Here is a 24,441-nt window from a genome sequence, read left to right as displayed (position 1 = left end):
TGGACTGTCCCTGTCACCCTGTCACCCTGTCAGCTGCGGGCGGGCGGGAAGGAGGGGGGGCACCTGCAGAGCGCGGAGCCTGGCGATACTTGGAGACACTAGAATGAAGTGCTCACCTCGCCCATACTCCGCGCCCGCTCAGCCATGGGACAGCCCTGCGCCAGGCTGGGGATCGCTGGAGGTCCCGTCAGATCATCACCCTCTGTCCTGTGGATAGGGATACTGTTGCGAGTTAGGACATTGCCTGGGTACGTCTCCTTTGGCAATGTCCTTGATGCAGCAACTTCCCTGATCAGCCGATCATAATCCCCCCACCCCCATTAGAAACCCCAGATTGAACCACACTAAGATAACATGTAGAAAATAACGCTATAGCCGGCACCTTCTTGGATCCAGCAACAATTGCTGTCAAATAAATAGTACACTGAGCACTACATTTCCCAGAAGTCAGTGTAACAGCGCATGCGCTCTGGGAATCCCTTGTCGTTCGTCACGTGCTAGAGTGACTGCGGCTGCTGATTGGTGGAGTTGGACGCTTCCGGGAACTAGAGGAACAAGCGTACAATGGCGAGTGGCGGAGGAGAGGTACAAGACATGGAAGGTAGGGCTGGTTGATAAATGGCAGTATACGTGTCTAAGACGGGCTCTGTTTAAGGTGGAAATGCGTAGGGGGGGCTACCGCACTGTGGGACTACAAGTTCCAGCATGGCCTGTCAGGCTGCGGCAGGGATGATATAGTGAGGAATCGGTGATGGCTGTACCTGTGTACAGTGCAGTCACATTGCAGCTATTGTTCTCTGTTATCAGCCATTGCAGTCTGGAGAGGGGCTGCTGTGGCATTGCTGACACGTGATCTCCGCCCCCCTGAGGTGACAGCTGTGAGAAGCTGCAGAGCCTCTCCTATCCCTTCTATCTTAGCTGTACTGTTCCTTTAAATGAGGACTTCACTGAGAGCCATTCTGTGTGCTGCTGCTGCATATCTGGTGTGGGAGGAGGGGGGGGGTGAGTATTACTGCTCCCATCCTGCACTGCTCCTGGCACACAGGGCAGATGTCATACAATATGGATGGGACCCACAAGCATATATGTCACCATCAGCACTTCTTTCATCTGGGTCAGCTGATGATCCTATATGTATGGCAGCCACCCAGGCATCCATGGCAGTATAATGAATGCCAGAACCGCCCCAGTTGTTGTCCCCTGGCATGTCAGTGGAGATGCTGTCCCACATGCCCCATAGGAGAGTGTATCCATCAGGGTTTTCCTATCTGACTATAAAACTTCTATAGTAGAAATGCTGAGAAGCCTGATGACATCTGATGCTGGTGTCGGTTTTTGCTGAAAGAATTGATCCTGATGGAGCTGATATATGTGAACCCAGCCCATGGGTATGGACACACTACGGAATCCGTGCAGATCACCTGCAGCTTCATTCTATGGTCAGGCAGATTCCGCCTTCCCTCCAGAGATTGAACCTGTGCGTTGTTCAGACAGACGACTGAATCCGCCCGACCAAAGAATTAAGTCTATGGCACGGATGGAAATGCGCGCGGCCATGAGCGAGCTGCGAAATCCGCGCGGATTCCGTAGTGCGCACATTCCCTAATGGTGTACATACACCTAGACAAAAGTCAGCCAAACCTGCCAACTTCTGTAGAACCTGCTGCTGTCTAAAGTGCATACCCTGTTTCCCAGAAAATAAGGCCTAGTGGAGGATTTACAGGATATCGTAAAATAAGGCATCTCTCAAAAGTAAGACCCCTACCGCCTCCATGTAGCTAAAGGGAGGGGGTGGAGGGAGGTGGTGGGTTGTCTGGTTGTGCTGGTTTGTGATGACAACTACTATACAGTATATAATGTAAATTTTTTCTTCTTAAACAATAAGTGTGAATTCTTTTTTATGGGACAATAAGACATCCCCTGAAAATAAGACACAGCACATCTTTGGGAGCAAAAATTGTCTTATTTTCGGGGAAACAGGGTTGTGGCCTCCCAACTTTTTCTTGACATATAGGGGAAGATTTATCAAACGGTGTAAAATTTAGACTGGTGCAAACTACCCACAGCAACCAATCACAGCTCAGCTTTAGGCAGTGCTGAAAGGAAAGAGGAACTGTGATTGGTTGCTGTGGGCAGTTTGCACCAGTCTAAATTTTACATCCTTTAATAAATCTCCCCCATAATGTTGGGAGAGAAGGGTCAGGCATGTTAGATTTCAGCAGCCTGATCCTATTGTTCTTAGAGAGATAAGCCATGGCTAGAGGAGCCTGGCAGCAACTTACTTCTGTCCCCACACCAAACATTAAAGGGAACCTGTCACCCCCCGTGCCGGGGTGACAGGCTCCCGACCTCCCGTTAGAGCCCCATATACTTACCTAATCCCGCCGGGTCCCGCTTCTGGAGGTGGTCGGGTGACGGAGATCTCAGCCGCTGCAGCCCGGCGCGCGCGCTGAGAGATGAGTCCAACACCCATAGAGAATGACAGGAGAGTCCAGCGCTCCGTCATTCTCTATGAGCGTTGGACTCATCGCGGGGGGTGACAGGTTCCGGCGCGGGGGGTGACAGGTTCCCTTTAACGTGTATATGGGAGATCAGGTAAACTGAAAGCTGTTAAAAGTGCATGGCTACCCATCAGTACATCACCCTCACCCCACCTCAGCCTTCAGATCAGGCATGGAGAGACATAACCTGGCACTGCGGAGTTAGGTTGTCAGGGCGACCTCAGAGTAAGATCTGTTCATCAAACCAGCATGGTATCATATAGTTGCTCTGGCAACGTGACCACCCATGGTGGAGCTGTGCCCCTCTGCTGCTAGTCTGGAGATCAGCCATGAGAGTAACATTGGACTGACACTCTTGGAGCATGAATATGCAAAAGAGGAGCCCGTGGAGCCTCATTGAAGAGTCTCAAAACACAGGACTAGCCAGATATCCCTCCGGGAAGGACCCAGCCAAGGGGCAGCTCCTGTTAGGAAACCACCAAAACCACCATATTAAGTGGCCCTATAAGTCATTGTAATGACAAGGGATAAACCAAGGCTAGGTAACCATCCACATACAGCTGTTTCGGGGTGTTGCCCCTCATCAGTGTGGAGCAGGATTCTGGCTAGGTGGGAGCAATGCCTAGTAGAGCCATAAAAGAAACAGATTGCTGAACTTAGGGAGACCAGCCAAACGACAGCAGCCACTAGCAGCCGGCAGTGTTGTCGTTTGGCTGGTCTCCCTGAGTTCAGCAATCTGTTTCTTTTATGACTCTTGGAGCATGCATCTGTATGGTGCAGTCAGTAAACAGTTTGTATGCCATTGATGTATTGTACAGTGCCAGGGAAGCTGGGTCAGGGGGATCAGTGTTGCTCTGGGCCCCTTGGTAATATGCAGTCATGACACATTGATTTCTGTGTCATCTCTGATCTATGGTATTGGTGGACTTGCCACCACTTCTTCTGTTGCAATATCTATTCACTCTATAGGGGCCTGTCCATTCATGACGGCTTTTGTCCTTATACATTGTTACAGCATATTGATCTCATGGAGACTTTCTGTCACTTAGCCAGAGCAGGGATGGTGTACAGAACAGCATTAGTGGGTGCTCTGTGATATGTTACTGCAGCAGCGTCAGCACAATGTGGGCGCCATTGCAGATACCAAAGACCGTAACAGCTGATCATGTGTCCAGAACTCCTCCCCATTAGATATAAGTAGGGCAAAGGTTTTATTACATGGCACTCTTATGCTACATGGTTTTGCTGGGCGCTTCAGAGCGAGACCCTTGTTGACTAATTAGGGTTCTCGTCTGTGTCCTAATAAATAAGACATCCATTTAAGAAACCCACAAAAGTCTATTAGTATGACTGTCCAGACATGATAGAAAATCTTTGCTGCAGTAAGGACGACATAGAGAGAAAGAATAATAGGTGGCATTGTTTGCACAAAACTTTGAACGTGATGGAAAATTGTGTAATGTGTTAGTAGATACGGTTTCATACACAGGTCACTTTATAGTCATATCTGAGTGGTCACATACACAGACATTTCGGTGGAACAGTGTTAACAGATAACATTTTACTTTATCAGTTGATAAGCGGGCAGAGTCTGAGGAGTCTACCGATGATGACATTAAGGAGAAGCGGGAAGTTCCAGATGGTGAAGTGCAAAATGGCGAACAACCTACAGGTACCATCTACATATTAACTCCAGAGTCCTCCACTTTTCTGTGAATCACATGTCACATATGTGAGAGTACGTTAAAACCTGTAATAGCTTTCATGTTGTCTGATCTATGAGATATTAGGTTCCCAGTGGCTTCACTCTGTCCTGCCAACCTTGATCCCTTTCTATATTGAAACAGGGAAAGATCTATCAATTGAGCTTGTGTGGCAGGAAGAAGCCACCGGAGACCACCCTGATGACTCCTAAATCAGGCAGCATTAAAGCAATGACAGGTTGTGAGACTTCAGATCTGCTGGATACCCACTTAGTCCTTGTATATGGATGCAGCTGGCATTGTGCTACATATCAACACTGGCATACAAATGCTGCTAGTGCTTACTGATACTTTACTTCAAACTACTGTGTGACACATGCAGATGGAGATCCTTACAGAAGTGTGATTCAGCATTGTCCACACAGGGCAGCAGAATTACTGCATAGCCCCAGCCTAAAATTAAAATACACCTTTAAAGGATCTTCTTGACCTCCGGAAAGTTGGCTTTCAGTCTCCTGTCTCAACCCGATTTGCTGGTACGATTATGGTCCTGCTTGCACAGCCTGCTGTAGGCATATCACTGATGAGCCATATTATTTGCAAGGGAAAATTATTTTCCATTAAAAGGTTTATAGCTGTCTCTATGTAATGTGTTACTGTGTCAGCGTCACATTGAGTTTTTTTGCTGAGCATTGACAGATGCCCCCTGTCAGGCAGACGTGACAGGGGGCAGAGCGAGATATCATAGAAGGCTTGGCTGGATCTTGTCTCCCACCCACCTGAATGATCCACCAACACCTCCATTCTACACAGAAGCAGGTGTTGCAACTTCACTGTGTTACAGTTAGAAAATACAGCGCACTGTGTAGTGTTACAGGCAGAGAATACAGTGCTGTGTGGTGTTACAGGTAGAGAATACAGTGTGCTGTGTGGTGTTATAGGTAGAGAATACAGTGTGCTGTGTGGTGTTATAGGTAGAGAATATAGCGTGCTGTGTGGTGTTACCGGTAGAGAATACAGCGTGCTGTGTGGTGTTACCGGTAGAGAATACAGTGTGCTGTGTGGTGTTACAGGTAGAGAATACAGCGTGCTGTGTGGTGTTATAGGTAGAGAATACAGTGTGCTGTGTGGTGTTACAGGTAGAGAATACAGTGTGCTGTGTGGTGTTACCGGTAGAGAATACAGCGTGCTGTTTGGTCAGAACCACAATAAAATAATGCAGTACTGCAAATGATAAAGTTCTGCAATTAAATAATTTAGTAACGCAATGAAACTGCAATGTGTAAACACAGCCTATATGTTCTGCAACGGCTTTGGGAGGGAAGTAGGCAGGGTGGAGGGAAAGCAATGCATTCTGGAACTTGCAGTACTTAACAGCTGCTCAACCAGGAAGTACAAACACAAAATACACAACTAAGACCTCCAAAACAACTGGATTTTTTGTAGTTTCAGAACTGGGTCAGACAGGTAAGCAATGCTACATGCTCCTGCAGAATGTTTATTTTTTTTATACCTCATGTTGGAGTACCACTTTAAGGACCAACATAGCTTGACCTTCTTGTATCAGACTTTTCTGTGGTTTTATAACAAAACTTTAGTCAATGGCCTTTAGTATACCTTATTGGGGTTTACTGTGTATACAACTACACTACAGGATGGAATCTCTCAACGGTGAGGGCCTGTATTAGCTAGAGCTACTCTGTAGTCATGAAAACCAATATCTATGCATTGATTTCCATTACCAAGATGTAATGTAGCACTATAGAGATAACAGGAGCTTGTATGGCAGATCTTGGAGGCTCCTGTGCTTATCTGCGGGATCTGTTAGCTGAGTGCTGGAGATTATGCTTCTCATTCTGCATTAGAGTTGTAAATCTTAGTATTAAATCTTAATTGTTCTGGAAGGCTTCTTGTGCTGCTGGTGCAGTGCTGCCAGCTAGTGGCATCATTCTAGGTCTCTTGATTGGCTGTAACAAGTCACATTGGTTGGCATCGCCCAGTTTCTAGTAAATAAAGGAAAGTATTGTGCATGTGCTCCAAGAAGTCAGTCCTAGCTGTTAATCGCAGCAGAAGAACCTGGTGCTAAGCACAGTCAGCCATTCATAGAACAGGTAGAAAGCAAAATACTGCTGCTGTCCATGACCGCCAGTCTCGTTCCGTCTGCCTCTAGTGCAGGGCAGCCAAATCTGACATCACTGTTTTTCCATTATGGTAATTTCTCTGAATGTCCTCCAGTGTTTTAGCAATACTGTTCAATCTTTCAAAGTTATTGTGTATATAGCTTGTCGCTGGGTACATTTGCGGAGACTTGGGGTACATTCACATGTACTCCCATCATCCCTGGACAGCTTAGCTTTGGCTGTCTATGCATGATGGGAGTTGTAGTTTTGCAACAGCTGGAGAGCCAAGGTTCTCTATCCCCACTTTAGACAAAAGTCAGCCAGATCCTCTGACTTTGGCAGATTTGGTTGACCATCTAAATGCATAGAGGCCTACTGACTTGTTTGCCTTGTAGATCAAACGTTAAACCCTTTGTTCCTCAGTGCACAGCCAATAACTGCAGTAATTCACAATCAGATGTACGCAGTTAAGCTGCACCACTGTACTAGTGCCGAAATGATGTGGATATACTGAATAGTATTATGGGGGATGTAATCCATTACCACTCTACATTTATTTCACCAGATGACTCAGAGACCCCAGTGGACCTGGAGACAATTATACTGGATCCCGAGGCCGAGGTAATGAAGAATTGTCTTGTCCTTCAGTATGTTTTTTAGGTTGTCTTAGGATGACGCAAGGGAATTCAGACCTTCCATGTTTTAGATCCCAGGGGCCGATTTGCTAAAAATGAAATCCCATACACAGATTCAATGTGCATTTGTCCAAGAATCAGCAATCTTTCTGAAATCGCTACTTTGGATTTTGTCCATTCACAGACCGAAATTGGAATGCTTCCCCTATTATTTGCTGGTGTGGTCTATTATCTATCACCTAGACTCCTTCATTTGTGGCTTATAGCAAAGAATTGCAAGACCATAGAAAGAAAAAAATTGCAGATTCTGAATCTGCATTGTTTACTCTGTATACTGATAACTTAATGCGACTCTGTACCCACAATCTGACCCCCCCCAAACATTGTACCTTCAGATAGCTGCTTTTAATCCAAGATCTGTCCTGCGGTCCGTTTGGCAGGGGATGCAGTTATTGTCTTAAAAAACAACTTTTAATCCTACAGCCCCGTGCCCTACGGGCGTGGCTTAGAGTATCTGTGCCCTAACTTTGCACCACCCCTCCGTCCCTCCTCCCCACTCTCTTCATCATTAGGTATGCCACTGGAACATTTTCTCCATGCTGAACATTTGCACAGGTTTCTTAACGATCCAGCCTGTGTGCCGGGCTGCCACAGGTGGGGAATAGGAGACAATCTGCCTGGAGCATTCCTAATGATGAGGGGGGACAGAGAGGTTGTGCCAGCCTAATGCATATGCAGTCTAGGCCACTTCCGTGAGGCACGGGCTGCAAGTTTAGAAGTTGTTTTTTTTATAACAATAACTGCATCACCTGCCAAACGGACCCCAGGACAGATCTTGGATTAAAAGCAGCTATCCGAAGGTACAAGTGGTTTGGGGGGGTCAGATTGTGGGTACAGAGTAACTTTAAGTTTAGTGGGTGTCTTAAAGATGAAAAAGTCCCTTTACCCTGTATTTCTGTGCCATGCTTTTTATTCATTTACAATAACAGATTGTAATTCACATTGTGCTGTAATTTTACCCTAGGAAGTTGACTTAAACCACATGCGAATAGGAGGCATTCAGGGATTTGAGGTGCTCAAGAAGGTTCAGGTAGGCTGGATTCTATTACATTTATAGGCAATGTATATGGTATTGTGTACTCTCTTACACCTGTTCACTGATTTCTGTGCCCTTTTGTCTCTTCATTTAGTGTCGCAGGTCTTAAGGCCCTATTCCACGGAACGATTAACGTTCGTATTCGGCCGATATCGGCCGCTACGGACGATAATCGTCACGTGGAATAGAGTGCAACGATCAGCCGACATCGTTCATGTCGGCTGATCGTTGCAGTCGCTTGTTTTTCAACATGTTGAAAAACAAGCGACTAATATAGCAGCGATCTGCTGCCGTCGCTCCATTGAATAGGAGCGTCGGCAGCAGACGCTGCTATATCCTATGGGCTGCCCGGACGATCAGCGATCACCCGGGCAGCCCCCCCCCCCCCCCGCAGCTCCCCGCCGCCCCCTCCCGCACTCACCCGTTCGCTGCAGCCGCGCTGAATAGCGGCGGCAGCGAGTGGGGAACGAGGAGCAAACGAGCGCTGAGAGCGCTCATTTGCTCCTCTAACGACCTGTGTAATAGGCCTATTAGTCCCAGTGAATGAAACCTGTTGTGTAATACCATGCAATTTTATATTGGTTATAGAAGACTTCTATTCAATTCCCTCCCCCCCTTCTGTTCCCTTGAATTGTCTCCTTATCTGCTTGTTGCTCCTGTCCATCACTGCTTCCCCTCTAACTTGCCCTCTCTCATTGAATCTACCCCTGTAGACCCTGTGCCTGCGTCAAAACCTCATAAAGGTGATTGAGAACTTGGAGCACTTGGTGACATTGAATGAGTTGGACCTGTATGACAATCAGATTCGTATAATCCAGAACCTGGAGAACCTGAGTCAACTCCAGTGAGTCTACTTAGACAGGGTAGCTCTTAAAGCAAGACTAGATCTTTCAGGTCTGCCGTTATTGGGGGGCAGCATATGATACAGTTGACAATCGGAAATTTTTGCATTGTTGCTAGGTGGCAGTCAAGTAAATGTATTATAAATTAGTATTTTTGTTTTTTGGGAATACCTGCCACTAGTTGTTAGATGGGACAAACATTCCTGTAAATAATATATCTACTTAAATGTAAGATATTCTCTAAGCAGCCTCGCTGTATATGCCATTGCCAATGTACTATGGGATTCTGCAAGTAGGAGTATTTTAGGAAATATAGGGCGAGATTTATCAAACTGGTGTAAAGTAGAATTGTCTTAGTTGCCCCTAGCAACCAATCAGATTACACCTTTCATTTTTTAAAGAATCTGTGAGGAATGGAAAGTGAAATCTGATTGGTTGCTAGGGGCAACTGAGCCAGTTCTACTTTACACCAGTTTAATAAATCTCCCCCATTGTGTTGCCCTAAATGCCTGCAACTGGGTGTTGTGTTAGCATGTTCCCCTTGCGCACAGTTTGCCCTGCATCCCGCATGAAATAAATGGTTATGTTTCTACCACTAGTATCCATGAGAGTTATGGGAATAATATTTTGTAAATTTCCAAAAGTTTTCATCTCTTAAAAAGTTTATGTCTACCGTAAACTATCAAAGAGTATCCCACAATACTCTTTTACTACTTACTTGGACTCATTCCTACCATGAGCACCACCTCTCTACAGAGTGCCATCTTACTCCTATACTACCGTAAACTATCGACATTGACAATATAATAGTATGTCCATGTGCAAAGTCTAGTGTGTCCCCATGTAAGTGTGAAAGGATGAACTATGCAAAAGATTGATATACTTAACTAATTAAGATGTAAACTAATGAGAAAAACAGCAAAAACATAAACATGTAGGTCATGTAGTATATTAAGAGAAAAAATGAAGTTGAAAGGGTGCTCTCTTATTACCAAAGGAGAACACTGATAAGGAACAATGATACACTGAATAGCCACTTAATTAGAACCATTGTCTTTTTACAATTAGGGCTTCCCTGGATGCAGAATAGTCATGCGATCTGGAGAACAGCACAATATTATCTTTTCTGTGAATCGGTTTCACTGTGAAACCTTATTAGATGGGAAAATCGGTGATGTGAGCAACTTGATGCCCGGTCATCAATGCTAGACTAGCCAAGGCCGGGATTTCACAAGCTACCAACGTTATAAGGTTTTATTGTGTAAGAGTATTTAGAGAATAGTGTGACTAAGGAAAAATATCCATTAAAAGGGACAATTCCTGTGGGCAAAATCAGCTAATTGACTTAAGGGGTTAGAGTGGGCTTCATCCTTCAATGAAAATCCGCTGCAAGAATGCAGAGCCATAGGCCATAGCAGTATGGAGTATGCAAAACTTGTAGCGTTAAATCCGCTGTGTGTGTACTTGGTACGGGTGAACGCACTCTAATACGGCATTACACCTGCCCACAGGTCTGTCATCTTGACCTCAAGAAAAACCATCCATCCCATTGGTATTTAGCACACCCTCTAATTTTCTTTTTCTTTTTGGCACTCTTTACATAGACTCTTTTATTTGTAGTCCCGACATTCAACATCACAGAAACTAACACTGTGGTACAATCCTGTGTTTGTAGAATCCTGGATCTGTCATTTAACCTTCTAAAGCGTATTGAAGGCCTGGACTCCTTGACTCAGCTTAAGCGTCTTTATCTGGTGAACAACAAAATAAGCCGCATTGAAAACCTCAGCTCTCTAACACAGCTCCGCTTGTTGGAACTAGGTTCAAACCGTATTCGGGTAAGTGCTATCTATTGGGTATACTCTAATGTTACAGCAATTGCCCTAAATAATATGCTGAATATATAGCATAGGACTGCCGTCCTGGTTCCCGAGGACATTTCCATTATGTAAGTATGCAAATGTGCTAGTTTGGTGAACTGGAGGCAGACCCAGTGCCCCTAGTGCACTGATAGCCCCTCCTTCAGAATCAAGTCTGTCCGTGCCACTAATGTGCTGGGCAGACCCAGTGCATCAAACCAGCACATTTGCATACTTACATAATGGAGATCTCAGGAACTAGTCAGAGAAACTGAAGGCACCATTAGAATCTACATGGCGAATTGAATCGTCTTACAATGCAGCTCTTCTGGCATTCACATTTGCGTTGAGTAGTGCAGGCTGAGTTTTCTTCCTCTATTACACTATTCTTCTTCCTGTCTCGATCGTTTGCTGCACATTGAGGACATAGACAAACCACTGACTAGTATTTACAGTAGTACTTCAGAGCCCCTTTGATATGGCCCAGAATAAATGGGTGCATGACGTAACAGCGGATGACTGTGATTGAGTACTTTTTATCTACTGTAGTTAGTGCACGTAATATGCTCATCCAATACAAATTCCTTCCCAGAGTCTACTTTACTCATGGGAGGGTCACCAACTTACACTCGAAAGTGTGTATGTTTTGGTCAGCCTTGCCTGATTCACAGGTGGTTATGGTTTTGTGTAGGGAATATAGTTTTGTACTAGTCTTGTACTCCAGCATAACACTTAGGTATTGCATGTTAGGTTTACCACACATATATACAGTATATGCAGTATGCTGTCTCTGTGTTATTTGCAGAATCTTTTATTGTATGCTTCTATGCAAAATGTCAATAAAGAGAAGATTTAAAAAAATAATACACAGCGGGTCCAATCAGGCTGTACAGAAATTTTATTTTGTAATTCCTAGTGGTACATTCACTTTATATGTGGCCTGGCTGCAGGGAACATAATGCGCTATACGTACCTGGCCTGCTCCCCTGCCACTGCCAGTTTTTCAAGCAACAGTCCTCTTCTTTCAATGGACCCAGTAATAGCAATCCATATGTAGGATACACAGTGGTCTTTTCCCGTCCCCAGTTTCTCTGCATGTTTTGCTGTACATTCTCCAACAAAATGATTGCTGCTAATATATGAAAAATAGACGACAGCCATTTCTTTATTGGTTGGCACCATAGCAGGACACTGAACAAGCTTTCCTAAGAGATACAATAGATGTCATATTGTTCCCTGGGGTATAATGATAACATTTAAGCCTTTTGAATTTATACCATGTTGCTGTATTTAAGAAAGGAAAAAATTACTTTGTTTCTCATGAGAATTAGAGTGATTTATAAAAATAGCATCATACGATCTTAATTATGCTCTGTCACTGCAGGAGATAGAGAATCTAGATATGTTACGGGATCTGGACAGTTTGTTCCTTGGAAAAAACAAGATCACCAAGCTGCAGAACATGGATACCCTGACAAACCTGACAGTACTGAGTGTGCAGGTAACCTCTACAGTCCTAATAGTGCAAATGTCTACTGTCAGCACATGGGGGCAGCCAAGTAAAGGACAAAGTGTGTAGCTGTGAATGAAAATGAAAATACAGCTCTTTGTAGAGATAACTTTAGATGTCATTAATGACAGTACCTCTTTACTTAAGATCATACTGGCTCTCAAATCTGAGACTGCGATCCCAAGTTACATCCAGGGAAAGCACACAAGTCCATAGCCCACTGCTAAAGTGAACATTCTGTGGGCTTGCTGTTAATATGAATGTATATCCAGCCACCCGCACAGTGTGGTAGTTACACTTAAATCAGCTTTCCAGGACTTTAAAGGGGTATTCCTCTTAGAAACTAACAGTTCCTTCCATACTTGTTATTACCTTTTCTGTCTCCTTCCCCCAGTTCTGAGCTTGCTGTTTTCTGCAGAAGTCACACTGAGGTCACCAGTAACATGACCTCAAATTAACCCTTCTAGCATTACAAAGTGCAGAGACAGACAAGGACACTGTTTACATGAGCTGTCTCGGAAGGGAGGGTGGAGGAGGGGGTTCAGAGTGAGATGGAGTGAACAGCTCACACACAGATTTCTGTGTTTTCAGCACAAAGCAGCAGGCTGAGAACTGGGGGAAGGAGATTAACAAGATAACGAGTATGGTAAAAATTGTTAGTCTCCAGGAGGGGGGATGATTGAACATGTATTTTACCTGAGTGGAATACCCCTTTAATATTGATGGCCTAGCCTTGGAATAGGCCATTAATATTAGACTGGTGGGGCTTTGACTCCAGTGAGCCAGTAGTGCTCTGGTGAGTTCTGTCGCTATTAGGGTACAAACACACACAGCGTATACGCAACAGATACGCAGCAGATTTGATGGTGCAGATTTGATGCTGTGTTCAGTTATTTAGATCTAATCTGCTGCGTATTTGCTGCGTATCGCAGCAGTAAATATGCTGCGTATACGGTGTGTGTGTTTGTACCCTTATAGTGTTTACCAGGCACAACTCCATGTATCTTTTTAGTGGCTGTGTCTGGTACTGCATCTCAGGTCCATTCTGGTGGTGTCAGGAGTCCGACCTTCACCAATGTAATATTGATGGCTCCTCCAAATTCGAGTAAAGATATGAGTTTGCATTCTATAGTCTGGATTACCCTCATGTTTTTATGGTCAAGTTTTGAGGATCTCCTTAGTATTTCACAGGTGATATAATTATAGTCAGTGAATCAGGTATTAGCACAGGTGGTGTTTGTATGGGATATCCTCAAAGCATGACCTGTTTGGGGGCCATGAAGAATGGAATTGAGAAGCACTGGTATGAGAGGTCCCATTCCCAAAAGCATAATAATCTCTGTTGCAAAGGGTGTGACTGGGCCCACAGGACTGTACACTGCTGTCCTTTCCTACATTGGAACAATACTGTGAAAGCCCTGATGCTACTTTATTACTTAGTATATCTCTGGCTAGTAAGAGAGTGGGCAGGATGGTGCTAGGTCTCATGTTAATGTAAAGGCATTGAATTTGTTAATTTATTTGTACTTGTAGTCTGATATAAACACATCATACAATAAATGTATAGGCAAAAAGTCAATCATCAATGTAGCTAAAACTTAGCCAGTGCAGGGCTCTGTGTGCAGCAGAGAGCAGAATATACACTAGAATTCATTCTTCTGGAAATAACAAATTATGTCCCAGCAGTAATGAACTTACACCACAAAGCAACATCATCTGTCCTGGTATACTACTCATCCTACTATGCAGCAAGTGAACTGGTGAACTGTAAGATCAGTAATTCCCAGGAGTGGGCACTACCCTCACCTCAGCATCACAGTTAGCTCTGCTCCTGTTACTAGCTGGTTATCTACTGAGCAGTTTTTTCTGACTTATTGGGAAAAAAATAGTTAATGCCAGACAACCACTTTGTGTGTCTCTCTACGGGTAGTGCAGCTTAGCATATGAATAGTTGTAAACGTAGGACACTATAATAATTTGGCACCATAAAAAATATGAAATAATTATTTCTAAAAGTCTTTTTTATTTCCATTCACAACCACACACTGTGCTTCTTTGTCATTGTGTGTTGATTTCTTGTACATGCTTTGTGGTTATGCGCACACCAGCAGAAAGGTCCATGGGGGATAATACTAACCACACCTCTGTTTGTCCTGATGCTGAGTGCCATAAAGCTGCAGCATGCACGCCTGCTTCCTCCCTGCTTCTGCCATGATTGATGTACAGGGCTCAGGCTCCACTTTATATCATTTGGTATAGCGCTCTGGAATCAAGGGGGCTTTAAAAATAAACAACAATAATAATGGATCAGAGTCCCCCGTCCCCCCCTTCACCTGTACTATGGAGCAACATTGAACATGTGCACTGCCACACCATTCAGATCTATGGGCTTTATTAAAAAAAAATAGCCAAGCCCTTTTCAGGATTATTTTGGCTTCTGCAACTAATGAAATTGTTTGTATGATCCAAAGCTACAGAGTTTCTGCACAGATTCATTCAGTTAGAGCTCACATCCTCCTGGCCATGCAATGATCACTCAGATGTTCATCTTGAAGCCACAACTCTGATAGACATCCTGTAACAATTGCATCCATCACATAGCCAGGACAGATTTCTATTGGTATATGTGCTGTACAATACAAAGTATTAAACATTTTTAATATACAGCATATTTGTTGAGTCCAGAATACCCTTTATTCCCAGCATTTGTATTCATTAGGGAGAAACCTGACTATGTTCAGTATATGATGTGCCCATTAGGTTTTAAATCTCCAGGACACTAGTGGATGTCTTCCATAGTCACTCTCATGTAAGACAAGTTCTGTATAGTAAAGGAGAAGCCCAGCCACAGCAATTTTTTTTTTTCTTCAAACGGCAGGGAAACATAACAAACGATATTAACTTGCCGCTCCATGGCTAGATCGCCACTCTGATGGACTTGGCTGCTCAGTAAGTCAGTGACTCGCTGCAGTCACTAATTGGCTGAATGTGCAAACCATCATCAGCAAAACTTAGTGGAAAATGCCTTCCAGTTCCCGAAGCTGGTGCTGACTTGGCTCCCAGAACAGCAGGACGCACCTCACAGCCAGGTCTCCTAGGGTGTCGGGGGCTCTATAGCCTTCACGTCCGGTAAAATACTTTTTAATCCTGCGCGTGAGGCAGGGGGAGAGCTGTGAACTAGTTATCTGGGCTGTGACTAGTCACAGCTCTCTGTCCTGTCAGCGCGCTCTGCAGGGTGATTGACAGGCAAGGTGGTCCATTAGCAAGGAGGTCTGTTGTGCTGATTTCTGATACACAACAATACTATCCTTTACTGTAACTAACTTCTATTTAGTAAATGTTTTGTCCCATTAGGATACATTAACAGTATAAATTCTCTCCTCCCCAGAGTAATCGCCTCTTAAAGATAGAAGGTCTCCAAAGTCTTGTGAACCTGCGTGAGTTGTATCTGAGTGACAACGGCATCCAAGTCCTGGAGGGTCTGGAGAACAATGTGAGTGGCAAGAGGATGATTTTTAGGGACTGCTAGATAAAACAGTGATCATGACTGCTTCCATATTCCACTATAAAGCAAATGTATAAAAGACTAATCCCTTCCTCACATTTGATGTACATGGGTTTCAGTATGTGACATGGAAAGTATGGGATGGGCTCAGAAATGATGTAGTTGTCATCCATCTGTAATGGCCGATAACATCAGCAAGGTTAACCATTTAGATGCCATGGTCAATATTTTATTCAATGATTTAAGAGCTCATGAAAGCTGTGCCCTGCTTATACCCTCTTAGATGGTGACATGGGTGTGAGAGAAAACAATTACTGACAAGAGTAATGTCTTTGTTTCTCATTCTGTCTTTTAGACTAAACTCACGACTTTGGATGTTGCTTCTAATAGAATAAAGAAAATTCAAAATATCAGACATCTGACAGAGCTCCAGGAATTCTGGGTAAGGTCTTTGTGATGTATCCTTTATTGTGTACCACTACTTTTAGGGTATAACAAAAAAAGAGGATAGGGGCTCAACCAATCAATATTATTAGACTAGGTGGTGCCACTCCGTGCCAATAAAAATCTAAAACATAGTCACTAGTAGACTGTTGGGTCCATTTAAAAGGAATGTGTCACCTAAATTTTCTTTTATGGAGTCAGATACTAAAAATTGTTGCTTTTTTCTAATCTGTTTCTATTTTTTGACTGTAACTTTTTAATTTCCCTTTTTATACATTATGGGGGCTGCCGTATTGTCTGGATTGTTCTTAACAGCATTTAGTGACATGCTGTACAGCAAAACTCATGGACATACACGACAATAGACAGACTGTCTCTTTGAGATGAATGTATAACATCACTGAGTGTCCTCTGTGACCTTTTGAAGAGGTTATTCCACAGAGAGCTGCTATTATCTCCTCTATTTATTGGTGTCACATGTCACATTATCACCACAGACAGAACAGGAAGTCTCAACCTAGTTTTAGCCCCAGTGGTGAGAATGAAAACTGCAAGATGTCAGGATTATTTTATACTACAGAAAGAAAAATGGAAAATTTGAAAAAAATTCACGAAAATATCTTTAAAAAAATTTAACTTAAAAACATTTATTAAACAGTAAGTCATTTTCTGATGACACATTTTCTGTAAGGGGTATTTTGGGCATAATTTTTATGTAATTTTTTACTGTTCTTTTTCAACCTATAATATTCTTATGTATAGAATAAAATCACATTTCCTGATGTCCAGCCCCTCAAACAATACACATTTAAATAGATTTTGGTTCTTTCTGCTCCTTTTAAATTTCCAACAGAGCAAACCGCCTGAAAGAGAATGTACCATCAGGTACTCTCCTTAAAATTACACGAATCGAACGGAGCTGCGTCATGGAGGGGCTGGGGTTTCCTCCCACTGGGGGCGGGGCGGCCTGCCTCCAGTGCTTCAAACCAGCCCGGTAACCATGAATAGAACGGCACAGTACGCAGGAAACAGGACGCGGTTTAAAAGAGGGACCGCGGCACCGGCTTCCCTGTGCCTGCGCCGTTCAATTCATGTGTAATTTTAAAGAGAGGGTACCTGATGGTAACATAGTAACATAGTAAATAAGGTTGAAAGAAGACAAGAGTCCATAAGGTTCAACCTAGGGAAACCCTACTGTGTTGATCCAGGGAAGGCAAAACCCCCCACAAGGCAGACGACAACCACCCCACCACAGGGAGAAAACTCCCCCCCCCCCGACTGCAATGGCAACCAGAACAATCCCTGGATCAACGTATCATCGGAAATCTAATGCCCATAACTTATAATATTATATTGTTCAAGAAAAGCATCCAGGCCTCCCTTGAACTTATTTAATGAATCGGCCATGACAACATCATGTGGCAGAGAGTTCCACAGTATTACCGCTCGTACAGTAAAGAACCCGCGTCAATGCTGATAAAATCTTCTTTCCTCTAGACGTAGAGGATGCCCCCTTGTCATGGTTACAGACCTAGGAGTAAAAAGACCACTACAAAGATCTCTGTACTGTCCATTCATATATTTGTACATTGTGATCAGATCGCCCCTAAGACGTCTTTTTTCTAGCGTAAATAAATGGTACATTCTCTTTAATGAAGTGATCTGTCTCTTGTACTGGAAACATAGGTTTTCCTGTCCCATAATTCTCAGGAATGTATGAATTCTCACTTGAACCAGAGTTGCTAACCCTCTGATTTGATCTGGACCACCAGCGTCTGAGGAAGGGTCAGCCTGATTAGGACTGTGTCCTCTGTCCTTTAGCAAATTCAGAATCTCCTTCTTGAACATAAAAAAGGAGTGCAATCACCCTGCCAGTACACTGGGCACAAGTCAAGTATTCATACTGTGGGGGTAATCTTCCCTTACCCATTACATTCCCTAAGGGTACTATTACACGGAACGATAATCGGCCCGATTCGGCCGATTATCGCTCCATGTAATAAATACAACGATCATCGGCTGATCGTTGATATAGCTTCTGACCTATTTTCGTTGGGCGCCGACCGCGCACCGCTGCGTGTAATAGCGTTGCGCGGTCGGTGACTGACGATATACATTACCTATCCACGTTCCAGGGCTGCTCCTGCGGTCCGCTTCTCCCCGGGTCCTGCTCGCTCTAGCTTCAGAGTGGCCTGTCAGCTGACAGGCCGCCCAGCCAATCACAGGCCACGCCGGTCCCGGCCTGTGATTGGCTGAGCGGGCTGTCAGCTGACAGGCCACTCTGAAGCTAGAGCGCGCGGTAACTATGGAGAAAAAGACCGCAGGAGCAGCCCTGGAATGTGGATAGGTAATGTTTGTTACCGATGTCCTTGCAGCCCAACTACAATGTCCTTGCAACCCTTGTTAAACGATTATTGGGCCGTGTAATAGGCCCAGTAAACGAGCAACGATCTAGCAGATCGCTGCTCGTTTACAGGTATTATCGGGCCCCCATCGGCCTGTGTAATACCACCCTAATGGTTCTTGGTTTAACTATTATTATTCATGACATCTACATAATTATTACCATTACTAAACCCAGATTGTAAGGAAAAGATAAAGTTGCCCAGGCGCATAGTATCTTCACACGTTACCTTGCTGTTTTTTGAGTATTGTATTACACCTAAGTGAGTGAAACAGTGCAAGGGACAGTGCTGCCGCCTACAGACAGACTGGGGGAGGGTACTTTTTTTTTTTTCCTCTAGGTTTCCTGCACGTAGCAGTGGAGTCCCTCTCTCCATTGGTGCTGTCAAGGCGGTTGGGAAAAAACTGTCAGATTAATATAAGTAATAATCCTACATGTCAATATTTAGTGCCACAATACAAAGTTTGCATTGTTGCATTAGCTCAAAGTTATACATTTGCAATATAATGTTCTTAAATGTCTGATCCAGCTAGAAGAGCTTCATATATGTATGTGTCTTTATCACAGATGAATGACAATTTAGTGGAGAACTGGGCCGACTTGGAAGAGCTGAGTGGTGCCAAAGGTTTGCAGACAGTGTATCTGGAAAGGAACCCTCTACAGAAAGATAACCAATACAGGCGCAAAATCATGCTGGCTTTGCCTTCTGTCCGTCAGATTGATGCAACGTTTGTCAGATTCTGAGTTGATCAATGGCATTATGCCCTTTTCCCTCCTACTGTAGCAGCACAGTACAACAGCAACCTCTTTCATAAGATAGATTTCTTTTTGTGTAATATCCCACTGCATTGTCATTTGACCGCTATCATCGCATTCTTATGTTCCCTGCACTTGCATGATTTTCTCATATCAACTGAATGCTAATAGATCATTCCATAGACTCTGCTTGTCACTGGACTGTCTTCCCAAGACACATCGCAAAAGAATGAATTGAAACGATGCCATCCACGGTTGGCGCCACAATACAGTATTTATTTCTGGACGGTAGTCCTCTGGTTAATAAAGGTTGTTGTTTGTTTTTTAACCTCAGCATATGGCCATTACATGTAACTTCATGTGGCTTCTGTTTCAGTTGTAGTCATTCCATCACCTCCCATGTCACTGCACTAATGGATCCTGTAATATTACTCATAGCTGCATCTCTCTTGGAATGTTTGTTATAGTTTTGTTAACAAGAGTTTGTTTTATATCTGCAGCTTAGGCACTGTCTCTTTTTTTCTACACACACAGTACCTTGTTTAGGGTCAGACATATTGGGCTTTTATCTGTATCCGGTCTCAATGACTCTCATGCAAAAAATTTAACTGTTTGCAGAGGGTGGAATTAATAACGTTATTTAAAAAAGACAGTTGCCTTTTCAGGTAGCCATCATATTTTTTGGTCCCACTGGCTTACCTGTTTCAAGAGCAGCAAAGGTGCCAATGCCCCTTTTTCTCCCTATTTGTAAGAGGGAGGTTACACATACTATAGAAAATTTAAAGGGGGGCAAATTACCTGGGGATCAGCAAAACAATCCTCTACATAATAACCCATAAACGAAAAAAACAAAACTATATACTTTATCACATGTATAACTAGGATACGGCTGTATTCATGTTTTCCCAGACCTCCCTAGGGCTGCATCCAACATCTTCAGCTACCGGTATACAAATGCTGAACAATCAGACTCAAGCATGCTCAAGTTGCACTCATCTCTACAGGTGAAATAGGGGTGAGAGCTGCAGTCTCAATGGCATTGGCTGCTTATAGCAAGATCTTTTCATAAAGATCCACAAGGGCTAGCAGTAGGGAAGCTGGTTTGGGACATGAGGCATTGTAGGAACTACCTGACAGCTTGGTGGAAATTTCAAAAGATAATAAGCATGTGGCCCAATAGAATGAATGGAGCAAAGGCTATGGTGGCCTATAGCTCAGAAAATAGACAACAGAAACAGTGGTGCTCTATGGTGTAGCATTCTTAACAGATGCACATCACACAGGTATAGCCTCGGTACAGTACACTAACCGAAAACAGTTGTGCAAGAAAGTAATTGGCTATGAAGGCCTTTCTCTGGAATATGTTGTGTAGGTAGTATAATTATCCTCTGCCAGGTTAGAATGAGAGGCTCAGTACTGCTGTCTGCTGGTGTCAAACAACTTTGCAGTAAACTTGCCATGGGAGAAACCACTCTATTGTATTGCAGTACTGGGTGAAGTTAACATCAATGAACGTTAATCAAATGTGACCAAACATCATTCATTAAATGTGCACAAACTCGAACAACGTGTTTCTGGGTCATATCAACGCTTTTTTTAGGTTCAGTTCACACTATACACACAATCCACTTAAATAGCCTTCACATGGGGGAGTGGGGGTGGTGTTAGCTCAGCTATCCCTGTGCACATATAATATGCATACAAATATGCCAAAATTAGTTTGGCTGTCAGTTCTTGAAGGTGTATTGCAAGCAAGGTCAGGAAGAGATAGCAACAATCACAGTCTGTTATTGTCATTGTATTTTGTAGAAAGATTATTCACTCCTTTACTTTACCAGTTTCTAGTCTGAAAGGCTCTGTCATGTTGAGCACCACTCTTTAGTACATGCCAGCTGCTATTGGATTTGACAGATTTATTAAAAGCAGACCTGTGAGCAAAAAAATGGGAGTAAATAAGCCTAAAGCTAGATACAGCTTCTCATTACAATGCTGGACATCATTTTTTCCCCCAGTCTTTTCAGTGCCAAGATATAGCTTTTTTTTTTTTTCTTGTCAGTAAGTGAGGCTATAAAGTCCGGGAGATGTTACCCAGCACAGCAGGAGCCCAGGTAAGTCAAGCCCATGTTCTCTATCACCACCTCTGTACTGGCTTAGGGGCCTTTTACACGGAGCGATAATCGGCCAAATCAGCCCAATTCGCCGATTATCTCTCCGTGGAATAGAGAGAACGATTGGCCAATGTTCGTGTCATTGGCTGATCGTTCATTTAGGTGCAAATCTTAAATCGGTTGCCACCCGTGCATCGCTATGTGGAATAGCGAGCACGGCAGGCGACAGACGATTTCACAAACATCATACTTTACCTGTCCGGGCTGCAGGTCTTCTTCTCCCGGTCCCGCGCTTATTTAAACACACATTCCTGCTGACAGGTCTACTTTAAAGGGGTAGTGCGGCGGTAAACAATTATTCACAGAATAACACACATTACAAAGTTATACAACTTTGTAATGTATGTTATGTCTGTGAATGGCCCCCTTCCCCGTGTCCCACCACCCCCAACCCTTGTACCCGGAAGTGTAGTGCATTATACATACCTGATCCGTGCCGACACGCCTCCGCCATCTTGTGCCAAACGTCATCTTCGGCCGGCCGGATGATGACAAGATGGCGGACGCGTGTCTGCACGGATCAGGTATGTGTAATGCAGTACACTTCTGGGTACACGGGTGGGGGTGGTGGGACACAGGGAAGGGGGCCATTCTCACACATAACATACATTACAAAGTTATATAACTTTGTAATGTGTGTTATTCTGTGAATAATTTTTTACCGCCGCACTACCCCTTTAAGGGTATGTGCGCACTACGGAATATACGCAGAGATCCAAGCAGATTCCGCCACGTGGGCTCTGCTTGAAGTCCCGCCCATACCATAAACTCAATGATATTTGCTAGCCAATCCCGCCCAAAGAATTGACATGTCAATAATTCTTTGGGCAGATGGCAGAAATCGCCGGCAAAGATCATTGAGTCTATGGGGTCTATGGGATGGGTGAACTTCAAGCAGAATCCACTTGGAAGTCTCAGTAGATATTCCGTAGTGTTGAACTAGCAAAGATTTCTGTTAAAGTTCAAGCCAGTTAAAAGTTAAACTATAGTAAAGATGAGCTGAGGCCATTTTGGTAAGGGGTATGCACAGCTGCCAAAAAGTAGCATTTGTGACTTTTTTTTTGCCAAGAGAAGGTATAACCTGATAAATAAACTTCCCCCATTGATTTCTTCTGCAAGTTCTATTTAGATGAATGAGAAATTTGCAGATAATTCTGCTACAAAATCTGTCTACTGTAAATCCATCCTCATGCTAAATGGAAAGGGGTTTTCCAGCCACTTAAAAAAAATTTAAAAATAATGCTTAACCTATAATTAATCACCCCTCCAATCACTCTTGGTTGTTGGCACTTGGTAAAGGTACCATGGTGATGTTCACTGGCTTCAGTGATCAGCTGCAGCAGGTCATACTGCATTGGGGCAGGGCGTTTCCAGCAGACATGAAGATTTGGGATGTTTCTTTTTTTTAAACCTGTAATTTCCTGCTACCTGGTCATTTGTTTTTATACAGCTCCTGAAAGGGTATTCCGGTATCCGTAAAGTTTGAGTTCTAAAGGAACACTATATAAACAAGTTGTGTGTCATGGGGTGATGTCACAATTGTACTGGCTTCTCTATGCTTTTGCTTGACAGTATGTTGTGTAGTCCTTTTATTTTCAGTGTGATGTCTCAGCAGCTTCCTAGCGAATCCCTCGATTGAGGACTCATTATTCTCTACTGTCTCAGGAGGATTGGCTGGATAAGGTGTCTGAGCCAAACTCCTGCCCCCTGAGTGATGACCAGGGTGACATTTAGAGGTTTGTTCACAGCATGCTGCCTTTTGCTGAACAATGACAAGCAGAGGAGCAGATGGAATGAATATAGCTACTGCAGTAGCTGTGGGTAGGGAACCTAGTAGGACTGTGATGGAGAAGTAAGGAAAGCAGTGCATTCAGTAGTACTGTGCAACTGCTCAACCTGGAAGTATAGTTTTGTGGTTGCACAGTTTTATCATTTATACATTTTTTAAAAAAAATTGGGCTGCATCTAGTAATGACAGTGTTATGAAATGCTCAGTATTTTAGAAAGAATAATATGCATGGAACGATAAAAGGTCCAGTGCACCTGATTACAGTGCTGTAGAGCCTGTGGTTCTCAATGTAAATATTACAGGAATACAGAATTTTAAAAAAGTGTCATGTCCTTAGCCAAACAATTATTTTGTATGGGTAATGCATGCAGTTATTATATACACATCAGCACTGAGAATGTTTCACCAAATTTGCAGTTTTATTTACGTTTTGCAAATCAATGAAAAATTGGCTTAAGTGGTCCACTTACTTTCCGCAGCAGGCATTCCATAGAGATCATTGTCATTTCCTCTGTATAGTGAGATGGCCAGACAGCAACATTACAAAAGCCAGCTGCACAATTTTTTTTTTATAATGGTTGAGCAGCAATCATCCCAGATGTAAATGGTTCCCTTACAGAAACATCAGATCACATGGGTGGTTTTCACTGCATTGCTGAAAGTAGGTAAATACAGATCCTTGTGGTTTTTCAAGGACACCTTTTCCGCTTGTCTGTGCTGCTCCTAGTTTCGGATTCAAACTTTTTCAAATAACCCCAGCATACAGTGCACATCAGAGCCAACTGCCTGGTACGCACCCATCACTGGCTCGCCCTGCTTTTGGTAGGTGATCACTGATGGGTGCAAGTCAGTTACAGATAAGGTGTTAATAGAGTTGAGCTGCTGCTTTAGAACTCCACCCCGAGTGCTTTGAAAAACCAAATAAGGTCCTGGAAGACATTTCCCAGGACTGCATCCAGGTTTTCCAGGCACCCAGGGTGGAGTGGCACAGAGATTAAAGGCAGCCAAGCGTATAAGCCAACTGCCGAGCAAACAAAGTGCTTTGCTTTATTTGTAATGTAAATTCGCTCATCTCTAGTATTCTACACCCTGAATATACCATCAGATAA

General features: G+C 43.6%; 2 protein-coding genes across 2 annotated transcripts in view; one reads left to right on the top strand and one right to left on the bottom strand.

The window, feature by feature from the left end:
- Window positions 1-568, bottom strand: part of PASK (PAS domain containing serine/threonine kinase) — a 38,651-nt gene extending 38,083 nt beyond the window's left edge. The window contains exon 1 of the mRNA XM_069975319.1: window positions 383-568. The gene's annotated coding sequence lies outside the window, so the exon portion shown is untranslated. The remainder of the gene's footprint in view (window positions 1-382) is intronic.
- Window positions 35-19,874, top strand: PPP1R7 (protein phosphatase 1 regulatory subunit 7). Its single transcript, XM_069975322.1, has 10 exons — window positions 35-601; window positions 4,075-4,173; window positions 6,890-6,945; window positions 7,984-8,049; window positions 8,769-8,899; window positions 10,573-10,735; window positions 12,141-12,257; window positions 15,655-15,759; window positions 16,127-16,213; window positions 19,187-19,874. Exons 1-10 carry the CDS (start codon window positions 565-567, stop codon window positions 19,361-19,363), a joined length of 1,038 nt encoding a protein of 345 aa, XP_069831423.1. The 5' UTR covers window positions 35-564; the 3' UTR covers window positions 19,364-19,874.
- Window positions 19,875-24,441: the final 4,567 nt, after the last annotated feature.

The sequence above is a fragment of the Dendropsophus ebraccatus genome, chromosome 6, assembly GCF_027789765.1.
Source record: "Dendropsophus ebraccatus isolate aDenEbr1 chromosome 6, aDenEbr1.pat, whole genome shotgun sequence".
NCBI lineage: Eukaryota > Metazoa > Chordata > Amphibia > Anura > Hylidae > Dendropsophus > Dendropsophus ebraccatus.
Note: the sequence above shows the minus strand (reverse complement) of the source record. Positions and strands in the feature narration are given on the sequence as shown.